Source organism: Cebus imitator, unplaced genomic scaffold (assembly GCF_001604975.1).
Source record: "Cebus imitator isolate Cc_AM_T3 unplaced genomic scaffold, Cebus_imitator-1.0 Scaffold512, whole genome shotgun sequence".
NCBI lineage: Eukaryota > Metazoa > Chordata > Mammalia > Primates > Cebidae > Cebus > Cebus imitator.
This window is the reverse complement of record NW_016107827.1, coordinates 1,329,324-1,355,065: the sequence shown is the minus strand read 5'-3', so window position 1 is coordinate 1,355,065 and position 25,742 is coordinate 1,329,324. Positions and strand designations below refer to the sequence as shown.

Genomic DNA, 25,742 nt, shown 5'->3' with positions numbered 1-25,742 from the left:
TGTCACCCACACGTCAGAAGGGCACCTTCCAGCTCCCAGGGGCCCTCACCTGTCACCCACACGTCAGAAGGGCACCTTCCAGCTCCCAGAGGCCCTCACATGTCACCCACACATCAGACCTTCTAGCTCCCAGCTGTGTGGAGAGGTCAGCGCCACACAGGGAGTACTCGGTGTCGGGGGATGGGGCCTGCACAGGGGCTGCAGGTCGACCAGACAACCAAACCCCTAGGAGCCAGGGGAGGCAAGGCTGGGGTGGACCTGAGGTCAGGGGTGTGGGAACGGAGCAGGTCAGGGAGGAGGCTGTGGGGTGTGGGCCGGGAAAGGCAGGGGCCAGGTGGGGTGTGGGGAGTACAGGGGGCTGCCGGCCAGAGGCCAGGCAGCCACTCCCGCCAGGGGCCGGCTTGGACCAGTTCATTAACAGGAGGCCTGAGGTGGTGGAATGATCTCTGCAGGCCCTGGGACCCCGTGGTGGGGAGGAGAAGAGGAAGGGAGCACCCCAGCCATCCCAGAAGCTTCCCGGGACACTGGACGCAGGCCTGCCATTGTCTGCACACGCAGCGCCTCCTCCCTCTATGAGGACTGGCTGTTTCTCACCCCCCAGCCCACAGGTTCCTGTGAGGCTCAGAACCACCCTCTCTGTGCCACTGTCTCTAAGGAAAGCTGGAAGTGTCCTCTTAAGCTGAGTGACCCGGGGCCCTTAAGAGCGGTTGCTTAGAAGGCGTTGGGTTTGCAGATGCGTTTTACTTTCAATCAGTCTCCCTAGCAGCAGGTTCCTGGCTGGGGAAATCCCACAGCAGCTGCGTGAGGCAGGCAAGGGAGGGAACTGGCAGACCTGGAAGCCCGTGGTCCCGGCCTCTCTGCAGGTTGATGGACGCCAGATCCAAGGTGCTGGAATTGGACAGCATGAAGAGCCTTTCCGTCAGCTCCTCATTCATCAGCTGATCCTGCAGCTGCAGTTTGGCTGGTTTTGCAAGGAGGCCTCGGACTAGCGGGTCCAAACCACCTGCAAAATACCATGCAAAGGCAAGGATGGTTCTCGGCCCAGTTCTAGAGAAACAGTATCTCAGTCTGATACTCAGCAAATCTTCGCGTACGTTTATGAACTCAGCTTGTGTGACTCCAGAGTTTCCTGAATGTCCTCAGGACGCTGCCCTTGCTGGCAGGTGAAGCACTGGGCCGACACTGACGACGTGGCTCATGGGGGATGGACCCTCAGAAAGAAAGGGGCCTGGACAAGGACAAGGAGGCTGCCAGTTTTTAAAGCTTTTTGTTTTATTTCTCGGCAATGGAACGATTACCAAAAAAAAAAAAAAAAAAAAAAAAAAAAAAAAAAAAAAAAAAAAAAAAAAAAAAAAAAAAGAAGCATTTGCAGAATTCTAACATCCAGAACAGTGAAAGGAAGACTCGGCTTAGCTGAGGGAGTGGCCAGGGTGCCTGGGGACCACTGTTCCCGTCATCTCCAAAGGCCCCATATGGAAACGGACCCCACCGCCAGTCAGGGACCCTCCATCTCAAAGGCGTGTGAACCCACAACTGCATGACGTAAGAGTCTTTAAAGGGTCAGTGTGACCTCAGGGTGCCCCAAAGGCATGACTCAGAAAACATGATGTGCGTCATCCTGTGTGGGTGACCTGGGTGTCATCAGAGGCCAGGCAGCTGCGGAGGGCCAGGCGTGCCCCGCTCTCTGACACGCTGTGCCTGGCTCAGCTGTCATCTAAGCAGGTACTGCTGGACACACTGCTGCACCTCTGCCCTCCCACTCCCCACCACACCGGGAGCCATCAACTTCTGCGACACGTTAGAAGCTTCCAGGACACATAGAGCACTGGGAAAGGAATAGGAATACAAAGTGGGGGAGCTGAAAATTAACTTTTCCAAAAACTGAATTGGGGAATCAGATCATTTGCTTCTAGTTAACTTCCAAAGGTAACTCATCATTAACATCCTAAAGTGATGGTGCTTTTCATAACCATAGAACAGTTTAGCCTTTAATTTTATTATATTTTATTTTTTAAATGGAGTTTTGCTCTGTCACCCAGTCTGGAATACAATGGTGAGATCTCGACTCACTGCAACCTCTGCCTCCCGGGTTCAAGCAATTCTCCTGCCTCAGCCTCCCGAGTAGCTGGGACCACAGGCAGCCACCACCATGCCCAGCTAATTTCTTTTTGTATTTTTAGTAGGGATGGGGGTTTCACCATATTGGCCAAGGCAGTCTCAAACTCCTGACCTCAAGTGATCCACTGCCTTGGACTCCCAAAGTGCTGGGATTACAGTTTTGAGCCACTGCACCTGGCCCCAGTTTAGCCTTTTAAAATGCTTTAAACACATTTATTTTCCCCATAGATATTAAAATCCTTGTGTAGGATCAGCACGTGTGCCCACATGGAAGGTCTGCTTGGCTGCAGAGAGTCATCGGAAAGAAGGGAGCTCTCATGGGACCAGCCGCAGGGACCGCACCCACTCACCTCCTCGGAGGAGCGTCCAAGGGCTGAAGAATGCCTCATGCAGCCACAGCGTGGGCAGGTCGGGGTGCTCCTGGAAGTAAGCATCCAGCCTCCTCACCCGTGGGTGGATCGTGGCATGGCCGAAGCGGAAGGCGGCCGTGGAGAACACGTTAGACACAGTGGGGTTGGCGGTGGAGTCATAGCCTTCATAGGGGCCCACATGCTCCCGGAAGGCCTCGGGTCCCAGGATCCTGGGGACATAATCCCTCAGGGTGATGATCTGCGAAGAAAGGAAAAGCATCTCAGTGAGGCCCGGGGTATCAGCGGAGGGTAGCGTCGGGCGGCTGGGGAGAGGAGCGCCATCTTCGACGTCCCCAGCGAGCTGGACTTTTGGCCAAAGCTGAACCTCCCAGAAAGGTCTTCTTGTTGATTTTTTCATGGCTATCCAGGAGGCGTGTGTATAGGGCTACCTAGAGAGCCTCCTTCCCAGGATGGTGCTGCCGCGGGCAGCGCCTCTGTCCAGCCAACAACAGTCACCAGGCCAGGCCGAGCGGCTCGACTCCTGGTTGGATTGACAGCAGGAAGCAGTTCCTTTTTCTAGAAAGCAAAAATAATACCTAATTCCTAGAGCCTTTGTGAGGATTAAACCAAAGCCTGTTGTATGGCACAGACCTCTGTCAGCAGGAAATTACAGTGCAGTCACGGGGTCCAGAAATCACGATTTCACACGTGGTCCCAGGAGAATTAGGACAAAGATCCTAGTTTCAGGTTTGACAGTGTTTCTTTCAGACAGAAAAACCAACGTCAAATTGTTTTGGTATTTAGGGGAGTATTTTGGTCAATAAGCCACATCGAAATGAAACAATAGGAATAACTCTATTCCACAATATGAATCTTCTGTTTTAGCTTACCAGTTTAGGAAGGCACGCGGATTGTTAAAAATAACAAACGTTATTTACACACTTGTACTATGTTCCCTCCAGATGACAGAGTGCACTTCCTAAGCACCTAATGGCCCTTCAGGGAGACCAGGGAGAGCCGTGGGTCCCGTGTGGCCTGGGCTTTCACAGAGGGCGCACCTGCTCCCTGCCATCCCGCTCCACCTCGGAGACCTGGACGGATGAGGAGGAAAAGCCTGCATCCAAACGTTTCCCAGCTAGGTTTCCGTCCCTGCACTAGTTCCTCCATCGGTGAGAGGCACCATGTGATGGGTCAGCGTTCCAGAGGAGTCCGGATCTCACCGGGCGGGACGGCCTCTCCACCTCAGCTGCAATGTATGTGGCATTTCTGAACCACACAGGGGTCTGCGGGTTCCTCCTAACGGCATAAGGAGGTCCATGAGCTTCCCATTCAGAACTCAGGCAGCACCTCTGTTCCCTGGAACATTCTTCTTCAGTGTCTTCTCACTACACTAGAAAGGAAAAGGCCTCTCTCTTTTCCGCCCAGGGACTGAGGCAGTTTCAAATTCAAGCGCAAGCTGTTTTAAGGAAGACACCTCTTCCCCTTCTTGCCTACCTGAAGTTTGACTTGTGAGGCAGGGACTCCTGCTGCCTGAGCCTCAGGTTCAGCAGCTCCACCCGTGCCCAGCCAGCTGCTCACACACAGCAAACCCACGCCTTTTCAGCCGAGCCTCGTGGATGCTGTGCATCCTCAGTGTCCACGCTTTCCAGAGCTCTGAACAGTGTGTCTCTCCTCTTCCCCGCTCGCTCCTCATCTGACCTGACATAACGCCGGTAAGCAGTTGGGCTCAGACCCCGCATCCTCCCCTGGGAGCTGTCGAGGTTGGGCAGAAGGACCCTTCATTCTGACCAATGGGACCTAAAAACTTGAATCTTGAGTCAGGCGTGGTGGCTCACGCCTATAATCCCAGCATTTTGGGAGGCCAAGGTGGGAGGATTGCTTGAGCCTGAGATTGAGACCAGCCTCAGCAACACAGTCTGACTCTGTTTCTACAAAACATCTTAAAGAATTAAATGCTAGCCAGGTGTGGTGGTGCACACCTGTAGTCTCAGTTACTCAGGAGGCTGAGGGGGGAGGATTGTTCAAGCCCAGGAGGTTGAGGCTGCAGTGTGCTGTGATTGTGCCACTGCACTCCAGCCTGGGTGACAGGAGATCTATCTCAAAGGAAAACACTTGAATCTTGTGAGCAGCTCTCTGGAATTTTCACAGTAATTCTTCTGAAAATGCTCCTGGTATTTCTTTACCTGGTCAGGTGGGGGAAATGGCTACTCTGAGCTAATGGACTTGGCAGACGCCATACTGCCAGACTGGGCATTGTCACTGACGGGTGCCGCTCCTGTCCTCCATCTCCCAGGTGGGCCACATCTTCTTCCTCTGCTGGCAGTGCTGTCCTGAGGCCCCGTGTCCCCACGCGGCTTCAGGCTGCCCCCCTGTCTGCTCTCACCCCTGCCTCTGGGGTCCCTGCTGCCTCTGCCAAAGCCTCCAGGTGCTGACTTGTGGGCAGTCTCCATTGCTTTGCCTTCACAACCACCGGCAGGAATGACCAAAAGGTTCATGCTTGGGAAAATGGTGGGGGTGAAGGTGACAGGAAGCCAGGACCGCAGCACCTGGGGAGGCCAGGACAGAGAGACTGGAGGTGCGATCCTTCTCACCAGTGGTGGGAAACTGCCATGCAGCCCAAGGCACAGGCTCCTCTGAACCCCCGACTCCCAATTGCTCTCAACGTCCCCACCGGGCTCTGTGCAGAACAATGTTACCCCGAGTTTTCTCACACATGCCCCGTTAGTCCGTAAGAGGCAGGGCTCCCAAGCGCTCGCTAAGGGCGCTCCAGAGAGGAGGCTGAGCAGGCACCAGGCTCCCCAAGGACTTAATACATCTGGGCCTGGCGCATGCTCCTCTGTAGCCAGGACTGCCTATGGGGGTTCCTGCCTATGGAAGAGGGGCAGGAACCAGGCCCTGCAGAGTGGCACACCTGGGCTTAGTCCAGCCGTGAGGCAGGGGCCTGGCCATCCCTGTAGGGCAGGGTTCAGCCTCCACAGCTACCCCTGGATTGAGTATTATACCAGGAGATCTTGTCAGCCCACGTAGGAGGCCACTGGGGGATGGGGCCGTGCAGGTAAAGGGGGCTGGGTGGGGCCACAACAGCACCCACTCCAGAAAACACCCTTTCTCTTTCTTTCCAGCCTGGGAAGCATGGCTTTATCTATCTGCTCCTTTGCTCTGGAAAAGTACTGAGCTACAGCGAAGGCCAGCAGCCGAGCGGCCGAGGATGCAGGCCCTGCCCGAGATGTGGACCTGCCTCCTAGGATGGGGATGCCCGAGGAGGCCTGCGGTTCCTCCAGCGGCTGGCCCTGCCTCCACATGTGGCCAAAGCAAAGGGTGACTTTCTGTGGGTCCCTGGACATCTGGGTCTGCTGGCTGACGGCCAGGGCATAGGGAACGTCCAAGCCAGATGTTTGGGGCGTCTTTATCTTTTCACCCTGTGGAGCCCAAGTCCATGCTGCCTGGACGCCACCCACACTCCCCAGGGCAGGCCACCTTCCCTGTGCCCCTCACGCCTGTGCTGGGAAGGGTGTCCTTTCTCATTCTTGTCTTGTCTGTAGGACACAAAAGTTCCCGCCAAAGTAAGCACCTGACTGCGTTCTTGTCTCATGACGCACCACAGAGCAGCCGGGGATTGTGAGATTGAAGGGCAGCAACGGCCGGGAGGGCAGCGGCGTAGCTGGGGCCACACAGCCCCGTGCCTCCTTGGACAAGGCTCCCGCTCCTCCTTTAGAAGAGGATTGACTGCCCTTCCCCGAAGGCTCCCAGTGAGCATGGCACAGACCATGCCGAGATTGCTACAGGGCCTGTGGCAACAGACACCCTGGTTGAGTCTCAATATAAACAACCCATCATTCTTCCTGACCACCCCTAGGGCTGCAGAGTCAGGGGCTGCATTTCACAGGCATGTAAGTGCTTTTCTCCATCACACAATTAATAAAAGGCCAACTTGAGTCTCCATTCAAGACCCTCATGCATTCTTAAAAGAGTCATAAAATGAAGGAAGGTTTCAAATAGACTCTAAGTGGCTAATCCAGAAACCTCACAGAGTCTGTTCTTCATTCTCTGCATTGTCTCCAAAACACAGAAACACCAGCATCACTGTCCACCTGCTTCAAAGGGTTGTTATGAGAATTATTAAATGCGTTAAAATCCGCAAAGCACGCAGCCTGGCTGTGGGACGGGGAAAGTGGGGTGGCCTGGCGCCATTGTTGGGTGGCTGTGGTCGTTGGTGTCTCAGTCGGATAATCACTAGCTGGCAGGCCGGTGGGCAGGTGGGACAGAGGAGCCGGGGAGGGCCGCCAGCGCCTGCACAGGAGCCCACGATGACCCTCCCCACGCCCACGCAAGGCACCCACGGCCTTGAGCTTACCCAGGTGGGCGCCCACAATGGCTGTGCACGGGCCTGTGACTCTGCGCAGCCACGCGAGGCGCCCAGGACCACCCCGCGCACCTGGTGCAGGGCGCCCACGACCTTGCGCGCCTCTTGGTACACGGCTTCCGCGCTCCAGTGCGCATTGAGGGCCTTGAGCGCCGCGGCCAGGCGGTTGTGTTCGCGCAGCCACAGTGTGTGCAGCGCCGTCAGGGCCGGGACCTCGCTGGCGCGGCCGTCCCCGGCCAGGAAGCAGGGGCCGCGGGCCGCTCCGGGGGCGCCGGGTTCGGGTGCGCAGGCCGCGGGCGCGCGTGGCGGCGCGAAGGGCAGGTAGGCGCGGCCGGAGTCGCGGTGTCGCACGTGGACGCGGAGCAGCCCCTCAGCGCTGGTCCAGTTCCGCAGCCGCCGCTCCAGGCCTGGGGAGCCGCCGTACACGGTGGACGCGTCCAGGAACGAGGTCAGCCCGTTCACCTGCTGCCGCGGGGGCGCCTCCGACAGGTTCCCCAGGAAGGGCGTGCCCGCCTCCCCGGTGCCGCAGGCGGCCGCCGAGCGGTAGAAGGGCAGGCAGGCGGAGCCCGCGGCGGGCCGGGCCTCCTCGCGGAGCTGCGGGCAGATGGGGTTCAGGGTCGCCGCGGTCCCCGCAAACGCTTTTCAGACTCTAGAAGCTCCCCCTGCCCTCCCCTCCTCTCTGCGGGGGCCGGTCCCGCCAGCTCCTCCCTCCCCCCACGTGTCTCCTGCTTGGAGGAGGCTGAACCCAGAGGGTGGAGCCGCCGTCCTGGAGTTCGCACCTCCCGGACACCTCCCCGAAGCTCAGATGCTCTTGGCCCGGGCAAGTCTGGCTCCTGCGGAGACCTGTCCCGGCTGCCCATGGAATCCCGGGTCTGGTTTTTCTCTGACTTTCGGAAGCGCTGACCTGTTGCTTTCCAGTGCCCTAGGCTCGGTTTAGGAGCACTGGGGGCCCACAGCTTCAGGGTTTTGTGGGCGTCACTGTTTAGTGTGAAGACAGCTAGAGGGGAGTGAGGAGACCTGGAGGGGCTTCCAGCCTGGCTGTCACCAGCTTCCATCTCCTCATCTGTAACATGAGGATCTGAAACACTTTTCCAGGCTTACAGGTTTCCTGGGAAGAGCCGGCGGTGCGGGACGCAGGTGAGCTCCGTGGACCGCCGAGAGCAGGTGGCCTTCCCGGCAGGCTTCCTTCCTGGGGAGGGTCACGGGGCAGGGCCTACCCTGGGCCTTATCAGATTTAAGGGGTTAAACAGCAATTCCAGAATCACAGATCGCTGGTTTTGGACAGACCCCGAAAGATACACCCTTCCTGAAGATCTCTGCCTTCTCATCATAAGACATTATTACCAGTGAAAATAAGGGAAAAGCGCCTCTCAGGGCAAAGTGCAGCCCGGGCCCCAAGGATTAGGGAAGAACAGATGACCTGGAGTCAAGTGAGGGAGTGCGCCCAGCCAGCCTGCAGCCCACCCGCTCCTGGAGTTAGCCCTTCCTGCAGAGCTGCGCAGGGAGACAGGAGGAGCTCCGGCTGGCCTCAGGCAGGGAGGTGCCGTGGAAAGAATGTCAGTGAGGGGGAGTTGGCCGAGTGGTGAAGCAGCAAAGTGGATGCCTCAGAACCCGTCTGGGCAGCTCCTGGCCTGCAGCTGTGAGCCCAAGGTCAGCTGGGGTCGGGGCAGCAAAGACCCTCAGCCCTGGCTCAGAGCCAGCACAGGGCCTACAGGTCATGCTTTAAAAATGCGCTTCCACTGAGAGCCCTCGGAGGCCTGCTGGCTGGACTGCAGGTCGGAGCAGAGGAGCTGAGAATGTGGGGCCGGCAGGGAACTCAGGCAGGAGCTGAAATTCCGCAAAAGAGTAGGAAAGGCAGGAAACCGTGACAGTGTGCCTTCACTGCATGTTATACAGGCCCAGCAGCCCAAGAGCAGGAGGAAAGGAGGAAATAAGGGATTTAATTGAAGAGTGCAAATAATAATACAATTGCAAACAAATAGCAAGGAGCTACAAACTCTCCTAATCACTGATTCAAAGAGGTTCTTAGAAAGAGCTTAAGGTCTCTCTAGAAATTGATGAAAGGTTAGCTTGCTTGTTAAGAAAATTCAAGCATAACAGCAAAGCCTTCCTCAGAAGAAAATCTGTGCTCTTTAAATTGCTTTCATCAAAACAACAAAAACAAAGAAATTAAGTAGCTATTTTAAGAATTCAGTTAAGGAACAGAGAGCTAAAGCAAAAGTAAATGAGAAAGTTAAATTAATACATGCAGAAGTTAAAAATTAATACCTGCAGAAGTTAAAATTAATACATGCAGAAGTTAAAAATTAATACATGCAGCAGTTAAAATTAATACATGCAGCAGTTAAAATTAATACATGCAGAAGTTAAAATTAACACATGCAGCTGTTAAAATTAATACATGCAGAAGTTAAAATTAATACATGCAGAAGTTAAAATTAACTATGAATAAAAAACCTGCTGGGAGGAAAACACAAAGCCCTGCTCCACAGCCCAGTGTGGAAGAGAAGGAAAGGGCAGGGCATGAGGCAGAAGCAGCATTTGGAATGAGAAAGGAGCAGGGCTCAGGCGCAGGAGAGAAGAGCAGTCGGGAGCAGCTGTATATGCACTTTGATGGCAGCACACTGGAACGTGAGGAGCAGGTGGATGACTCCCTAGCAAAATAGAAATAACCACACTTTTTCCAAGAAAACAATGTAAAACTCCAGTGGACAATGAGGATGGAGGAGATGGACAGGTGATCAGAAATGTACAGATCAGATGGCATTGACAGCAGTCTTCTATCAAATCTCAAAAGGTTAGATAACTCCAAGGTTGCTTAAACGATTTCAGCCATAGGAAGGATGGAAAGGGCCCCACTGCATTCTACAGAGGCAGCCAAACTTTCGTATTGGCCTCTGATGACAACAGGACAAGGACAGAGCACACTGATCAATATCCCTTCAAAATAAAATAATAAAAGCCAGATAGGGCCGCCAATCAAAAGAGTGATTACCACAGCCAAATGGAATCTATTCACAGAATGGCTCCGTGTTGGAGAACAGGGTTATATTATCCAGGGTATCGACAAGTTAAAGAAGAAAAATTATATATCACAGGCACTTAAACTGCAAATATAAAATTTACTATTACCATTCCGGGTTCAATAGAAATAGAATAGAATAGATTGGAATTGCTAAAATATAATGCAGAAGCAATAACAAATATTATCTCAATCAGTGAAACAATGGAACTATTTAATTTAGAATTAAGGACCAGCAGAAACACTATCACTATTGATACTTAGTACTATCATCTCAGTTAGACCAAAGTCTAGAAAATAAAATAATAAGATTTAAAACATAATAAAATTATCTCTTTTTCTTAATGCTATGTTAGATATCTACAACATCTAAAAATTCTAAAATATTGATAAAATTTCTTTAAAAAGTGTCTTCAATCTGTGGAAAAGTATAAAATTGTTCTTTTCTTTCTGTTTTGTTCTTTAGCAAAGTACCAAGAATGATAATGAAAGAAAAAATCCATTTCATAATAATGAAAATGTTTCTCAAAATCAAGCGTGTAAATTTAACAAAATAATCATATCATCTACAAAAAGAAAATTGTAAAACATCATTAAATGTACAAAAAATCTGACAAAAGATTATTTCTCTCTGAATGTATAAATTAAATACAATTTCATCTAGAATAATAATGATAGTGCTTTTTTATTTTGAAATGCATAAGTTAATTTTAAAGTTTACGTGAAGAAACAAATTCCATTATTCATTTATTCCTTAATAAACTACGGAAAAGACTGGTGATGGAGTATTGACTCGACAGGTAATAGAATACACTAGAAGGCCGCTATGATCAAGTCCACACAGTATCGTCAATAAGAATAGATGAATCTATTAATAAAAGAAGACAGAGAGCCCAAACCAGACCCCAGTTCTCCTGCGACAAAGCGTAATGTAGGCCTGTGAGGAGAACGAGGGTAGCTGGTCTTGCATCTGCATGGGAGTAAAACGCGCCCCTACTGTCCTCTGTGCAAGATGAATGGAGACCCGCTCTGCCGTCCCACGCAGGAGGTCACTTTTGACCTGGGAGCAAAGGAGATTTTGGAACTGACCCTGAGCTTAGAAGCCATCAACACACAAGAAGACCTGGCCTTATAAAGTGCTTCATGCTGACAGTTCCTATATTGATGGGGCTGGAGAAAAATATGTGTAAGAGAGACAGAGAGTTAACATCTAGAGTGGAAAAGGAGCAATTAAAATCAGTCATAACAGTCAAATAGTAGAAACATGGACAAAGACTGGGAATAGATCATTCATTGAACAAACACAAATTGCCAAAAAAAAGGACAAGTTTAAAGTTCAGTAACATTCAGGCAACTAATGTAAGAATGAAATGTCGCTTTTTGCCACCAAACAAGCAGAAAAAAAAATGAGAAAAAGCCAATTAACGCTGTTGCGAGTGTGGATGGGGTAAGGAGCGTGCGGAGTCATTGCTGTGAGGGTCACAGAATTCTTTAGTGCCAGCACAGCAGTGTTAAAGCTGCCTTCCAGCCTGGCAGTGTCACTTCTGCTGATCCACGCTGTGGTAGAGGCTGCAACACGGAAGGGGACGCCCATGGCTATGACCCAGAGCGTGGAACTGTCCAGCTGTGAGCAGGGAGGGCTTGGAGCTCCATGGGGGATTTCCAGGATGCAGCACTACTGAGTGAGAATCCAAGATACAGAAAGTGGCCTCACTTAGTCTTGTTTTGTTAACAACATTCAAGAGAAAATGCTTATGCATGGCTTCTTTAGATGTAGCTGAGCGTGCATTCATATCACGGAAAGGGCACACTATGACCAGTTAGATCACAGGGAGAGCAGGCTATGAGACTCAGATCATGGGAAGGACACACTATGAGCATTCAGATCATGAGAACGACATACCATATGAGCATTCAGGTCATGGGAACCACATACCATATGAGCATTCAGATCATGGGAACGACACACCATATAAGCATTCAGATCGTGGGAACCACGCACCGTATGAGCATTCAGGTCATGGGAACCACGCATCGTATGAGCATTCAGGTCATGGGAATGACACGCCGTGTGAGCATTCAGATCATGGGAACGACATGCCATATGAGCATCCAGGTCATGGGACTGACACGCCATAGGAGCATTCAGGTCATGGGAATGACACGCCGTATGAGCATTCAGGTCATGGGAACCATGTACCATATAAGCATTCAGATCATGAGAATGACATACCATATGAGCATTCAGATCATGAGAATGACACACCATATGAGCATTCAGATCATGGGAACCGTGCACCATATGAGAATTCAGTTCATGGGGAGGGAATGCTATGAACATCTGTGTCATGGGAGGGGCACACTATGAGCATTCAGGTCATGGGAACAACACACCATATGAGCATTCGGATAATGGACGGGCATGCTATGAACATTCAGATCACAGGAAGAGCACACTATTAGCACTCAAAGAATGGGAAGGGCACGCTAGGAACATTCAGATCATGGGAAGGCAGGCCACGAGCATTCAGATCACAGCAAGGGCATGAAGATTAAAATGGGGTGCCCTGTGAATTCCTTTGGGCCCACTACGCTGTCTACACCAGCTTCTTACTATTCTAGTCTCATTTATCATGTCCCCTTCCCCCTACACACACACTTCAAATATCAACATCTGGGAGTCGGGTGATCTGGTTTGGGGGCAGAGGCATGAGTGGAAAACGTGGGAGTGAGGGAGGGGAGAGGCTAGCAATGAGGGAGGGAGAGGAAGAGCCACATGTCAGGAAAGTCAGGCACAATTTAAGTTTTCCATTTATGTGAAATTACACTTACATTTGGGTGCTCAAGTTTAATGTAAGAAATACTTATTTGAATTAAAACCTATTTTGAACTAACATCAACTTAAGGACCATCTATCAAAATTTTTTTTGGGGGGTTATACAAAAATACATAGTCTTAACTACATTTGTCAAAAAGAAAGACACAGTGACAGTAACTCAACTCGCATTTGCCATAAGAGGGTGAGAAATGTGAAGTAGATAAAAAGGCGTAATAGGAAGGTAATAGGAAATCAAGAACAGGAAAGATTTATGGGCCCAAATAGACTAACTGCACCCAGAACTGAGCCCAGAGCCAAAGGTCTGCCACCCCAAAGGTTATCAGGACCAGAGTCACAAATAAGCTTTACCAGTTATTCAAAACGAAAACCCGAGTTTGATTTTAGGCAAGGTACCCCTGAGCGTAGTAAGAGTTGGCAACCCTTGACCGCCGTCAGGTGCTGGTGTGTCTGTAACACCCAAACCGGTGCAGCACTGGAAGAGCACAACTCTGCCTATGAACAGAGATGCAGCATTTCAGATAAAATATTAGCAAATCGAATCCAAGAATACATGAAAACCTGCATCCCCGTCACGTGGGCCAGTAAAGATGGCGCTGCACTGGAAACCTAACAGCGTAGCTTACACAGTAATGAAGTGACGTGCAAGCGTGTCGCCTCCTCTGCCACTGCTGGGAAGGCACGGAGTAAATCTGTAAGCCACAAGCCTCTTTAAAATTCTTGGGAAATTACAAATAAAAGATCTTCAATTTTCTAGCAGGAATTCCTAGTAAACACAACAGGTGAGGAAGAACATCAGAATCATGCCTTTTATCTAAGGAACAGTGCCAGGATACTGCTCTCACCATGGCTTTCAAAAATGTCACTCCCCAAAGCAGTATTTTATGTATCTAAAATAGATTCCTAATATAACGAAGTTGTATATCAAACCCAGTTTTTAATATTTTTAAAATACAATACAGAAAAATATAACATTCAGATAAGGAAGACCTGCTCAGTAAGATAACAATTCAGATCATAGAGAAGAAAGAAAATGGACAATATTTGACCCACATTTAAGACTTATGAATAATGACACTGTGGACAAAATGAAAAGCCAAGCAATCATATACAGTGAAGGACCAAGGCTGACTTCTTTTCCTTTTTTGCTTTTGAAACTTGTTTGTAACAAAGATCTAACAAAGCTCACATCCAAGGTTATTTGGGTCCAAGTATTCTGGGTAGCTGTTGTCCTCTTGGCTCAAGTAAACGATTTAAAATGATAGTTTGTGCCTCAGCTTCTTTCTTTAGATCAAAAAAGATACACAGAATGAGGCTTTAACACCAGTAATGTAAAATTCAAGATTTTCTTCTTCACTGCACTGGAAAATAATAGGAGTTGTATAAGATTAATTATTGCTGAGAAGTAATCAATTAGAAAATACAATTTACCATCTTACTGCTGCAGAGAAATTTGGGAGCACCTATTACAATTGCAACATGAAGAGGCTTTTTTGTGACAGATCACAGCAGACAAGAGGGAGGACCAGACCGCAGCTCCCACTCAGACAAACAGAGCAGCGTGTGGAGGTTCACATCATGAACTCTCGCTCTGGAATGACTGCAGGAACACATTAGGAAAGCCAAGAGAACCCATAGACCCTCTGAAGGAAGCAGATGGCTCCTGCAGGACCTGGGAGATACCCCAAATACTGTGAGTGCCCAAACTGTGGAAGTGGCAGAGATTGTCCACCCCCAAACATGCACCCCAACTGGGGAACCTGAAAGTCTAGATTACAGGAGAAGATCCTGACCTTACCTGGAGCTGAGTCAAGTCAGAGAGCTGAATGAAATACAGGGGTAGAAGAAGCAGTGGGAGAAGTGCCCTGGGCTCGCCAGGTCCCCTAGCAAGCCATTTCCACCTCGCCTCACAGGGGTCCTTCGGAGGGCTGCCAGAGGCACCAGGAAAAGGCCACAGGGAGAAGGAGGTTTCCAGCTGAACTGTTTAACAATTGAACTAGGTGGCTAGATTCTGAAGAGAGATAACAATCACCACACCTTGGCTCTCGGGAAGCCACATCCCTAGGAAATAGGGGTAGTACTAACTACATCAAGGAAACACCCTATGGGACAACAGAATCTGAACAACAGCCAAATCTTCTCTCTCACAGAGCCTACCTAAATGAGAAGGAACCAGAAAGCCAACTCTGGGAATATGACAAAACAAGTTTCTTTAACACCCTCCAAAATCACACTAGCTCACCAGCAATGGATCCAAAGAAGAAATCCCTGATTTACCTGAAGAAGAATTCAGAAGGTTAGTTGTTAAGCTAATCAGGAAGGCACCAGAGAAAGGCAAAGCCCCATGTAAGGAAGTCAGAAAAATGATAAAAGAATTGAAGGGAGAAATATTCAATGAAATAGATATCAAGAATAAAAAAACATCAGAACTTCTGGAAATATTCGACACACTTATAGAAATGCAAAATGCTCTGGAAAGTCTCAGCAATAGAATTGAACAACCAGAAGAAAGAACCTCAGAGCTTGAAGACAAGGTTTTTGAATTAACCCAATACAACAAAAACAGAGAAAAAAAGTAAGAAAATATGAACAAAGCAGGACTTCTGCCAAGATGGCCAAATAGAAACCGCTCCGGAGTGCACTTCCCAGTGACAGTGATGCAGAAGGTGAGTAATCTCCGCATTTCCAACCAAGGTACCAGGTTCATGTCAATGGGATTGGTTGGACATTGGGTGTAGCCCAAGGAGGGCAAACCAAAGCAGAGCAGGGCACTGCCCCACCGAGGAAGTGCCATGGCCAGAGGACCCCTCCCCCCAGCCCAACGGAGGCCACTGGGGACTTTTCCAGCCATTCCAGCACTCCAGTTCAGATACTGTGCTTCTCCCACAGTCTTTACAGCCCACAGACCAGGAGATTCCCACCGGGCCAACAAGTATTGTGGGTTTCCAGCACAAATCTGGGCAGCCGTTTTAACTGGCACCTGGAATGCCTGTGAGACAGAGCTGCCCATTCCCCTGAAAAAAAGGGAGTTGAAGGCAGGGAGCCAAGTGTTCTGGCTCAGTGGATCTCACCCCCACAAAGACCAGCAAACTGAAACGCACTGGCTTGAGAGTTCTGCAGCTAGCACAGCAGTTTGAGCTCGACCTGGGACAGCTGAGTTTGGTGGAGAGAAGGGCGTTCATTATTACCAAGGCAGTCTGCCACTACCAAGGCAGTTCTAACCTTACCTGTGTAATCAAAATTGCAAGGAAGTTTACACAGCAGCTGGGCGGAGTCCTCAGCAGCTCAGCAAAGCCTCTGCTGGCAGATTGTGACTAGACTCCCTCCTTGCTGGGCAGGGCATCTCTGAAAAAAGTCAGCAGCATGTCAGGGACTTATAAAAAAAAAGTCCCACCTTCCCAGGACAGAGCACCTGGGAAAAGGGGCAGTTGTGAGTTCCGCTGCAGCAGATTTAAATGTCCCTGCCCAGCAGCCCTGAAGGGAGCAATGGAGCTCCCAGCACAGCACTTGAGCTCTGACAAGGGACAGACTGCCTCCACAAGTGGCTCCAAGACCCCCACATATCCAAAGAGACACCTCATATAGGAGAGCTCTGGCTGACATCTGGCAGGTACTCTTCTGGGGTGAAGCTACAAGAAGAAGGAACAGGCAGCCATCCTTGCTGTTCTGCAGCCCCTGTAGGTGATTCTCAGGCAAGCAGGGTCTGGAGTGGACCTTCAGCAGTCCTGCAGCAGAGGGGCCTGACTGTTAGAAGGAAAACTAAAAAAAAACCAGAAAGAAATAGCTTCAACATCAACAGAAAGCATGTCCACTCAGAAACCCCATCCGAAAGTCACCAACTACAAAGACCACAGGTAGATAAATCCACAAAGATTGGAAGAAACCAGCGCAAAAAGGATGAAAACACCCAAAAGCAGAGTGCCTTTCCTCCTCCAAGGGATCACAACTCCTCACAAGCAAGGGAACAAAACCGGATGGAGAATGAGTTTGACAAATTGACAAAAGCAGGCTTCAGAAGGTGGGTAATAACAAACTTCTCTGAGCTAAAGGAACGTGTTCTAACCCAAAGCAAAGAAACTAAGAACCTTCAAAAAAGGTTAGATGAAATGCTAACTAGAATAACCAGCTCAGGGAATAACATAAATGACTTGATAAGCTGAAAAACACAGCATGAGAACTTCACAAAGCATATACAAGTTTCAACAGCCGAATCGATCAAGCAGAAGAAAGGGCATCAGAGATCGAAGATCAACTCAATGAAGTAAAATGAGAAGGCAAGATTAGAGAAAAAAGAGTGAAAAGAAATGAACGAAGCCTCCAAGAAATATGGAATTATGTGAAAAAACCTAATCTGCATTTGATCAGTGTACCTGAATGTGATGAGAAGAATGAATCCAGGCTGGAAAACACTCTTCAGGATATTATCCAGGAGAATTTCCCGAACCTAGCAAGGCAGGCCAACATTCAAATCCAGGAAATACAGAGAACACCACAAAGATATTCCTCAAGAAGAGCAACCTCAAGGCACATAATCATCAGATTCACCAGGGTTGAAATGAAGGAAAAAATGCTAAGGGCAACCAGAGAGAAAGGTCGGGTTACCCACAAAGGGAAGTCCTTCAGACTCACAGTGGATCCTTCGGCAGAAACCCTATAAGCCAGAAGAGAGTGGAGCCCAATATTCAACATCCTTAAAGAAAAGATCTTTCAACCCAGAATAAATGAAGGAGAAATAAAATCCTTTAGGGACAAGCAATTGCTGAGAGATTTCATCACCATCAGACCTGGCTTGCAAGAGCTCCTGAAGGAAGCACTAAACATGGAAAGGAACAACCAGTGCCAGCTACCACAAAAATGTACCAAATGGTAAAGAGCATTGACACAATGAAGAAACTGTGTCAACTAATGGGCAAAACAACCAGCTAGTATCAAAATGTCAGGATCAAATTCATGCATAATATTAACTTTGAATGTAAACAGGCTAAATGCCCCAATCAAAAGACACAGACTGGCAAATTGGATAAAAAAATCAAGACCCATCAGTGTGCTGTATTAAGGAGACATATCTCATGTGCAAAGATGCATAGGCTCAAAATAAAGGAATAGAGGAATATTTACCAAGCAAATGAAAAGCAAACAAAACAAAACAAAACAAAAAACCAGGGTTGCAATCCTAGTCTCTGATATAACTGACTTTAAACCAACAAATATCAAAAGAGACAAAGAAGGGCATTACATAATGGTAAAAGGATCAATGCAACAAGAAGAGCTAACTATCCTACATATATGTGCACCCAATACAGGAGCACCTAGATACATAAAAAAAGTTCTTAATGACTTACAAAAAGACTTAGACCCCCACACAATAATAGTGAGAGACTTTAACACTTCACTGTCAATATTAGATCAACCAGACAGAAAATTAACAAGGATATCCAGAACTTGAAATCAGATCTGGACGAAGTGGACCTAATAGACATCTACAGAACTCTCTATCCCAAATCCACAGAATATACTTTCTTCTCAGTACTACATCACACTTACTCTAAAATTGACCACATAATTGGAAGAAAATCACTCCTCAGCAAATGCAAAAGAACCAAAATCATAACAACCAGTCTCTCAGACCACAGTGCAATCAAATTAGAACTCAGGATTAAGAAACTCACTCAAAACCATACAACTACATGGAAACTGAACAACCTGCTCCTGAATGACTACTGGATAAATAATGAAATGAAGGCAGAAATAGAGATGTTCTTTGAAACCAATGAGAACAAAGACACAACGTACCAGAATCTCTGGGACGCATTTAAAGCAGTGTCTGGAGGGAAATTTATAGCACTATGTGCCCAAATGAGAAGCAAAGAAATATCTAAAATCAACACCCTATCATTACAATTGAAAGAGCTACAAAAGCAAGATCAAACAAACTCAAAAGCTAGCAGAAGACAAGAAATAACTAAGATCAGAGCAGAACTGAAGGAGATAGAGACACAAAAAACCCTTCAAAAAATCAATAAATCCAGGAGCTGATTTTTTGAAAAGATCAACAAAATAGATAGACCACTAGCCAGACTAATAAAAAAGAAGAGAAGAATCAAATAGATGCAATAAAAATGATGAAGGAGGTATCACCATCAATTCCACGGAAATACAAACTACCATCAGAGATTACTACAAACAACTCTATGCAAATAAACCAGTAAATCTAGAAGAAATGAATAAATTCCTGTATACTAACACCCTCCCAAGACTAAACCAGAAAGAAGTTGAATCCCTGAATAGACCAATAACAAGGTCTGAAGTTGAGGCAGCAATTAATAGCCTACCAACCAAAAAAGTCCAGGTCCAGATGGGTTCACCAGGTCCAGGTCCAGATGGATTCCAAATTCTACCAGACGTACAAAGAGAAGCTAGTACCATTCCTTCTGAAACTATCCGAAACAATGCAAAAAGAGGGAATCCTCCCTAACTCATTTTATGAGACCAACATCATCCTGACATCAAAACCTGACTGAGACTAAACAAACAAGAAAATTTCAGGCCAATATCCATGATGAATATTGATGCAAAAATCTTTAATAAAATACCGGCAAACTGAATGCAACAGCACATCAAAAAGCTTATCTATCATGATTAAGTAGGCTTCATCCTGGGAATGCAAGGCTGGTTCAACATACACAAATCTATAAACATAAGCCATCACATAAACAAAACCAAAGACAAAAACCACATGATTATCTCAATAGATGCAGAGAAGGCCTTTGACAAAATTCAACTGCACTTTATGCTAAAAACTCTCAATAAACTAGGTATCAATGGAATGTATCTCAAAATAAAAAAGCTATTTAGGACAAACCCACAGTCAATATCATATTGAATGGGCAAAAACTGGAAGCATTCCCTCTGAAAACTGGCACTAGACAAGGGTGCCCTCTCTCACCATTCCTATTCAACATAGTATTGGAAGTTCTAGCCAGAGCAATCAGGCAAGAAAAAAAAATAAAGTGTATTCAATTAGGAAAAGAGGAAGTCAAACTGTCTCTATTCACAGATGACATGATTGTATATTTAGAAGACCCCATCATCTCAGCCCAAAATCTCAAGATGATAAGCAACTTCAGCAAAGTCTCAGGATACAAAATCAATGTGCAAAAAATCACAAGCATTCCTATACAACAATAATAGACAAACAGAGAGCCAAATCAAGAGTGCACTCCCATTCACAATTGCTACAAAGAGAAGAAAATACCTAGGAATACAACTAACAAAGGACGTGAAGGACCTCTTCAAAGAGAATTACAAACCACTGCTCAAGGAAATAAGAGAGGACACAGATGGAAAAATATTCCATGCTCACGGTTAGGAAGAATCAATATCATGGAAATGGCCATACTGCCCAAAGTAATCTATATATTCAGTGCTATTCCCATCCAGCTACTGTTGACCTTCTTCACAGAATTGGAAAAAAAAAGCACTTTAAACTTCGTATGGAACCAAAAAAGAGCCCACATAGCCAAGACAATCCTAAGCAAAAAGAACAAAGCTGGAGGCATCACGCTGTCTGACTTCAAACAATACTATAAGGCTACAGTAATCAAAACAGCATATTACTGGTACCCAAACAGAACTATAGACCAATGGAACAGAACAGAGGCCTCAGGAATAATGCCATACACCTACAACCATCTGATATTTGACAAAGCTGACAAATCAAGCAGTGGTAAAAGGGTTCTCTGTTTAATAAATGGTGTTGGGAAAACTGGCTACCCACGTGCAGAAAGCTGAAATGACCCCTTCCTTACACCTTATACAAAAATTAATTCCAGATGGATTAAAGATTTAAACATAAGACCTAACACCATAAAAACCCTAGAAGAAAACCTAGGCAAAACCATTCAGGACACAGACTTAGGCAAGGACTTCATGACATAAACACCAAAAGCAATGGCAACAAAAGCCAAAATAGACAAATGGGATCTAATTAAGAGCTTCTGCACAGCAAAAGCAACAATCATTAGAGTGAACTGGCAACCAAGAGAATGGGAAAAATTTTTTTCAAGCTACCCATCTGACAAAGGGATGATATCCAGAATCTACAACAAACTGAAACAAATACACAAGAAAAAACAACCCCATCAAAAAGTGGGCGAAGGATATGAATAGACACTTTTCAAAAGAAGATATTTATGCGGCTGACAAACATATGAAAAAATGCTCATCATCACGGGTCATTAGAGAAATGCAAATTAAAACTACATTGAGATACTATATCACGACAGTTAGAATGCGATCTCTAAAAAATCTGGAGACAACAGATTCTGGAGAGGATGTGGAGAAATAGGAACACTTTTACACTGTTGGTGGGAGTATAAATTAGTTCAACCATGTGGAAGACAGTATGGCAATTCCTCATGGATCTAGAAATAGAAATACCATTTGACCCAGCAATCCCATTACTGGGTATAAACCCAAAGGATTATAAATCATTCTATTATAAAGACACTTGCACATGTATGTTCATTATGGCACTGTTTACAATAGCAAAGACTTGAAACCAACCCAAATGCCCATCAAAGATGGACTGGATAAAGAAAATGTGGCACATATACACCATGGAATACTATGCAGCCATAAAAAAGGATGAGTTGATGTCTTTTGCAGGGACATGGGTGTATCTGGAAACCATCATGCTCAGCAAACTGACACAAGAACAGAAAACCAAACACCACATGTTCTCACTCATAAGTGGGTGTTGAACAATGAGAACACATGGACACAGGGAGGGGAATATCACACACTGGGGTCTGTTGGGGGCTGGGGTCTAGGTAAGGGATAGCAGGGGGTAAGGGGATTGGGGAGGGCTAACATTAGGAGAAATACCTAATGTAGGTGATGGGGGGATGGAGGCAGCAAACCACCATGGCATATGTATACCTGCAACAATCCTGCAAGATCTGCACATGTACCCCAGAACTTAAAGTAAAAAACAAAAAGAAAGAGAAACCTAAGATTGGAAGGCATCTTAGAATCTTCTGGTTCAACCTCCTATCAATGCAAAAGTTTGTCCTGGAACACTCTTGGAAGATGGATTTTTAGGCTCTCGTTAAATAACCCAGGGATCCCACTGTCTCAGAAGGCAGTCTGTTCATATTTTTTTATCAGTTCTAATTCTGAATGATAATAACACACATTTTATTTGTCGTTTACAAAATGCTTTAACATTCATTATTTTAACTGATCTGTATCATAATTCTGTAGGGTTGGTAGAACTTTTGGAAGCTTTTCTTATGATGAATACAGATCTTCTCTTTTACAGCTTGTACTTACTGATCCACAGAGATACATGGAACAAATCTCATTGTGACAGTCTTTCAGATTGTATCAATTCAACAACTGTTTGTTGTACAACTACTATATGCCAGACACTTTTCTAGGTGACAGACATAGAGTGATGAGGGTAAAACAGTCTTGTCCCTGCCTTCCTGCAACTTATAGTGTAGTACAGAGAACTGTAAACTATAGCTTTCAGTTCAAATCCAGCTCACTGTTTGTTTTTATAAATAAAGTTTTATTAGAACACACACACACACAAAGAAAATATGAAAAAAGCCTTAAAGAAATCTAGAATTATGTTAAATGACCAAACCTAAAAATAATTAGCATTCCTGAGGAAGAAGAGAAAGCTAAAAGTTTGGAAAATATATTTTGGGGAATAATCAAGGAAAACTTTCCCAGCCTTGCTAGAGACCTAGACACCAAATACAAGAAGCTCAAAGAACACCTGGAAAATTCATCACAAAAAGATCATTGCCTAGGCGCGTTGTCCTCAGGTTACCTGAAGTTAAATTGAAGAAAAGAATCTTAAGAGCTGTGAGACAAAAACACCAGGTAACCTATAAAGGAAAAACTCATCAGTTTAACAGCAGATTTCTCAGCAGAACCCCTAAAAGCTAGAAGGGATTGAGGCCTTATCTTCAGCCTCCTCAAACAAAACAATTATCAGCCAAAAATGTTGTATCCAGTGAAACTAAACTTCATACATGAAGGAAAGATACAATCTTTTTTAGGCAAACAAATAATGAGAAAGTTCACCACTATCAAGACAACACTACAAGAACTGCTAAAAGGAGCTCTAAATCTTGAAGCAAGTTCTGGAAACACATCAAAACACAACCTCTTTAAAGCATAAATCTCATAGGACCTATAAAACAAACATATAATAATAAAAAAACCAGCAAAATCACAAAAACCAAGGTACACAAACAACAAATAGCACAAAGAATTCAACTCTCACCATTCAACTATCTGCTGCCTTCAAGAGATGTGCCTAACACGTAAGGACTCACATAAACTTAAGGTAAAATGGTGGAAAAAGACATTCCATGCAAATGGACACCAAAACTGAGCAGGAGTAGCTATTCTTACATCAGTTAAAATAAACTTTAAAGCAACAGTGGTTAAAAAGACAAGAGGTCATTATATAATGATAAAAGGTCTTGTCCAACAGGAAAATGTTAAAGTCCTAAATAAACATGCACCTAACCCTGGAGGTCCCAAATTTATAAAACAATTACTAATACAACTGAGAAACGAGATAGACAGCAACATGATAATGGGGGGAATTCAATACTCTGCTGACAGCACTAGACAGTCACCAAGACAGAAAGTCAGCAAAGAAACAATGGATTTAAACTATACCCTGGAACAAATGGACTTAATAGGTATTTACAGAACATTCTACCCAACAACCACAGAATATACATTCCATTCAACACCACATGAAACTTTCTCCAAGACAGACCATATGATAGCTCTCAAAACGAGCCTCAATAAATTTAAGAAAATTGAAATTATATCAAACACTCTCTCAGACCACAATGGAATAAAGCTGGAAATCAAGTCAAAAAGGAACCTTTAAAACCATGCAAATACATGGAAAAAAAAATAACCTGCTCCTGAATGACCACTGGGTCAAAAATGTAATCAACATGGAAATTAGGCGGGGCATGGTGGCTCATGCCTGTAATCCCAGCACTTTGGGAGGCTGAGGTGGGTGGATCACAAGGTCAGGAGTTCTAGACCAGCCTGGCTAACATGGTGAAACCCCACCTCTACTAAAAATACAAAAATTAGTCAGGTGTGCTGGTGGGCACTTGTAGTCCCAGCTACTTGGGAGGCTGAGGCAGGATAATCGCTTGAACCCAGAAGGCAAAGGTTACAGTGAGTTGAGATTGTGCCAATGAACTTCAGCCTGGGCAATAAGAGTGAAAACTCCATCTCAAAAAAAAAAAAAAAACTCCATCTACACTACTGGTGGCAATAAAACTAGTAGAGCCACTATGGAAAACAGTGTGGAGATTCCTTAAAGAACTGAAAGTAGAACTACCATTTGATCCAGCAATCCCACTACTGGGTATCTACCCAGAGGAAAATAAGTCATCTATGAAAAAGATGCTTGCACACACATGTTTATAACAGCATAATTCACAATTGCCAAACTGTGGAACCAACCCAAACGCCCATCAATCAACAAATGGATAAAGAAACTGGTACATATATATACGATGGAATACTCAGCCATAAAAAGGAATGAATTAGTGGCATTTGCAGTGACCTGGATGAGACTGGAAACTATTATTGTAAGTGAAGGAACTCAGGAATGGAAAACAGAACATTGTATGTTCTCACTCATAGTGGGAGCTGGGCTGTAAGAATGACACAGTGGACTTGGGGACTCGGGGGGAAAGGGTGTGAAGGGGTGAGGGATAAAAGGCTGCAAGCTGGGTGCAGTGTGCACTGCTTGGGTGACGGGTGCACCAAAATCTCACAAATCACCGCTAAAGAGCTTACTCATGTAACCGAACACCACTCGTTCCCCAGTAACTTATGAAAATAAAAAAATTCCAACATGAACATAATTCATAATCCACTAACTCCACTTTGTGTTATGTCCCTGGAGATACATATCGGTGTGCATGAGGAGGGCTGTGTAGCTTTCAGGTGTTTGGCTCGTTCATAGCTACAGATTTCCTGCGGTGGATGGGGGGTTTGCAGCACACAAGGGAACATCATCTGGCTGGCCACATCCCCACTCCGCTGAGACCAGGAGCGAGGGCCTCCGACTGTCCCTCCTGCCTTGACAAACACAAATTACCCCAATAGCAGCTGCAGACTTGTGAGAATGAGTCCTCCTCCTTCTCCTCAGGCTGCTTTTCACCTGCTCTTCCCCAAACCAGCTAAACTCCAGGAGAGCCCCAAAGGTGGAACCCCCACGAAGACAGTTCTCCCAGCACAGCTCCCCATCCAAGGTGCTCCCTCCTTGCTGGGCGTCCCTAATCACCCCAACCCCTCTCAGGCATCTAGGCTACCAGCAAAACAGCAGTAACAATGCACATTCACTGAATTCCTTCTCCAAGCCTCGTTTTGCAAATTTGATGTCATTTAATTTTAACTGCTACATTATTAGGTGGGAAATACACTCTTTTTACATACAACAAACCTATACACACACAGCTAATAAGTTACAAGGCAAGCCTGGAACCCAAGGCCTGAGAGAGAACAGGGGCCAAGCTCCACGGCCTCTCCAGGCTGCATAATGCAGTCATTTTTGCAGAGATTCTACTTGGGAGCCGCTTAGTTGGGAATGTGGGCCTCTGCTTGGCAGACTGTTCATTGCTGGAGATACAGGTGCCTCTGCAGGACCTAATAGCTCCAGTGTTAACAGATGAGACCTCTGGGGTCCTGGGTGGTCAAGAATGAACACTAGGGCCAGGCGCAGTGATTCACACCTGTAATCCCAGCACTCTGGGAGGCAGAAGCGAGTGGATCACGAGGTCAGGAGATTGAGACCAGCCTAGCCAACACAGTGAAACCCAGTCTCTAATAAAAATAAAAAAATTAGTCGGGCATGGTGGTGCCCGCCTGTAATCCCAGGTACTCAGGAGGCTGAGGCAGGAGAATCACTTAAATCTGGGAGGTGGAGGTTGCCGTGAGCTGAGATTGCGCCACTGCCCTCCAGCCTGGGCAACAGAGTGAGACTTCATCTCA

The 25,742-nt window shown here is 46.5% G+C and overlaps 1 protein-coding gene across 1 annotated transcript in view; it reads right to left on the bottom strand.

The window, feature by feature from the left end:
- TPO (thyroid peroxidase) overlaps window positions 1-25,742 on the bottom strand; it is an 85,082-nt gene that overhangs the window by 29,798 nt on the left and 29,542 nt on the right. The window contains exons 8-10 of the mRNA XM_037733295.1: window positions 6,904-7,425; window positions 2,469-2,727; window positions 833-1,003 (exon numbers count right to left, since the gene is read on the bottom strand). Of these exons, the coding sequence (XP_037589223.1) occupies window positions 833-1,003; window positions 2,469-2,727; window positions 6,904-7,425 (952 nt within the window). The remainder of the gene's footprint in view (window positions 1-832; window positions 1,004-2,468; window positions 2,728-6,903; window positions 7,426-25,742) is intronic.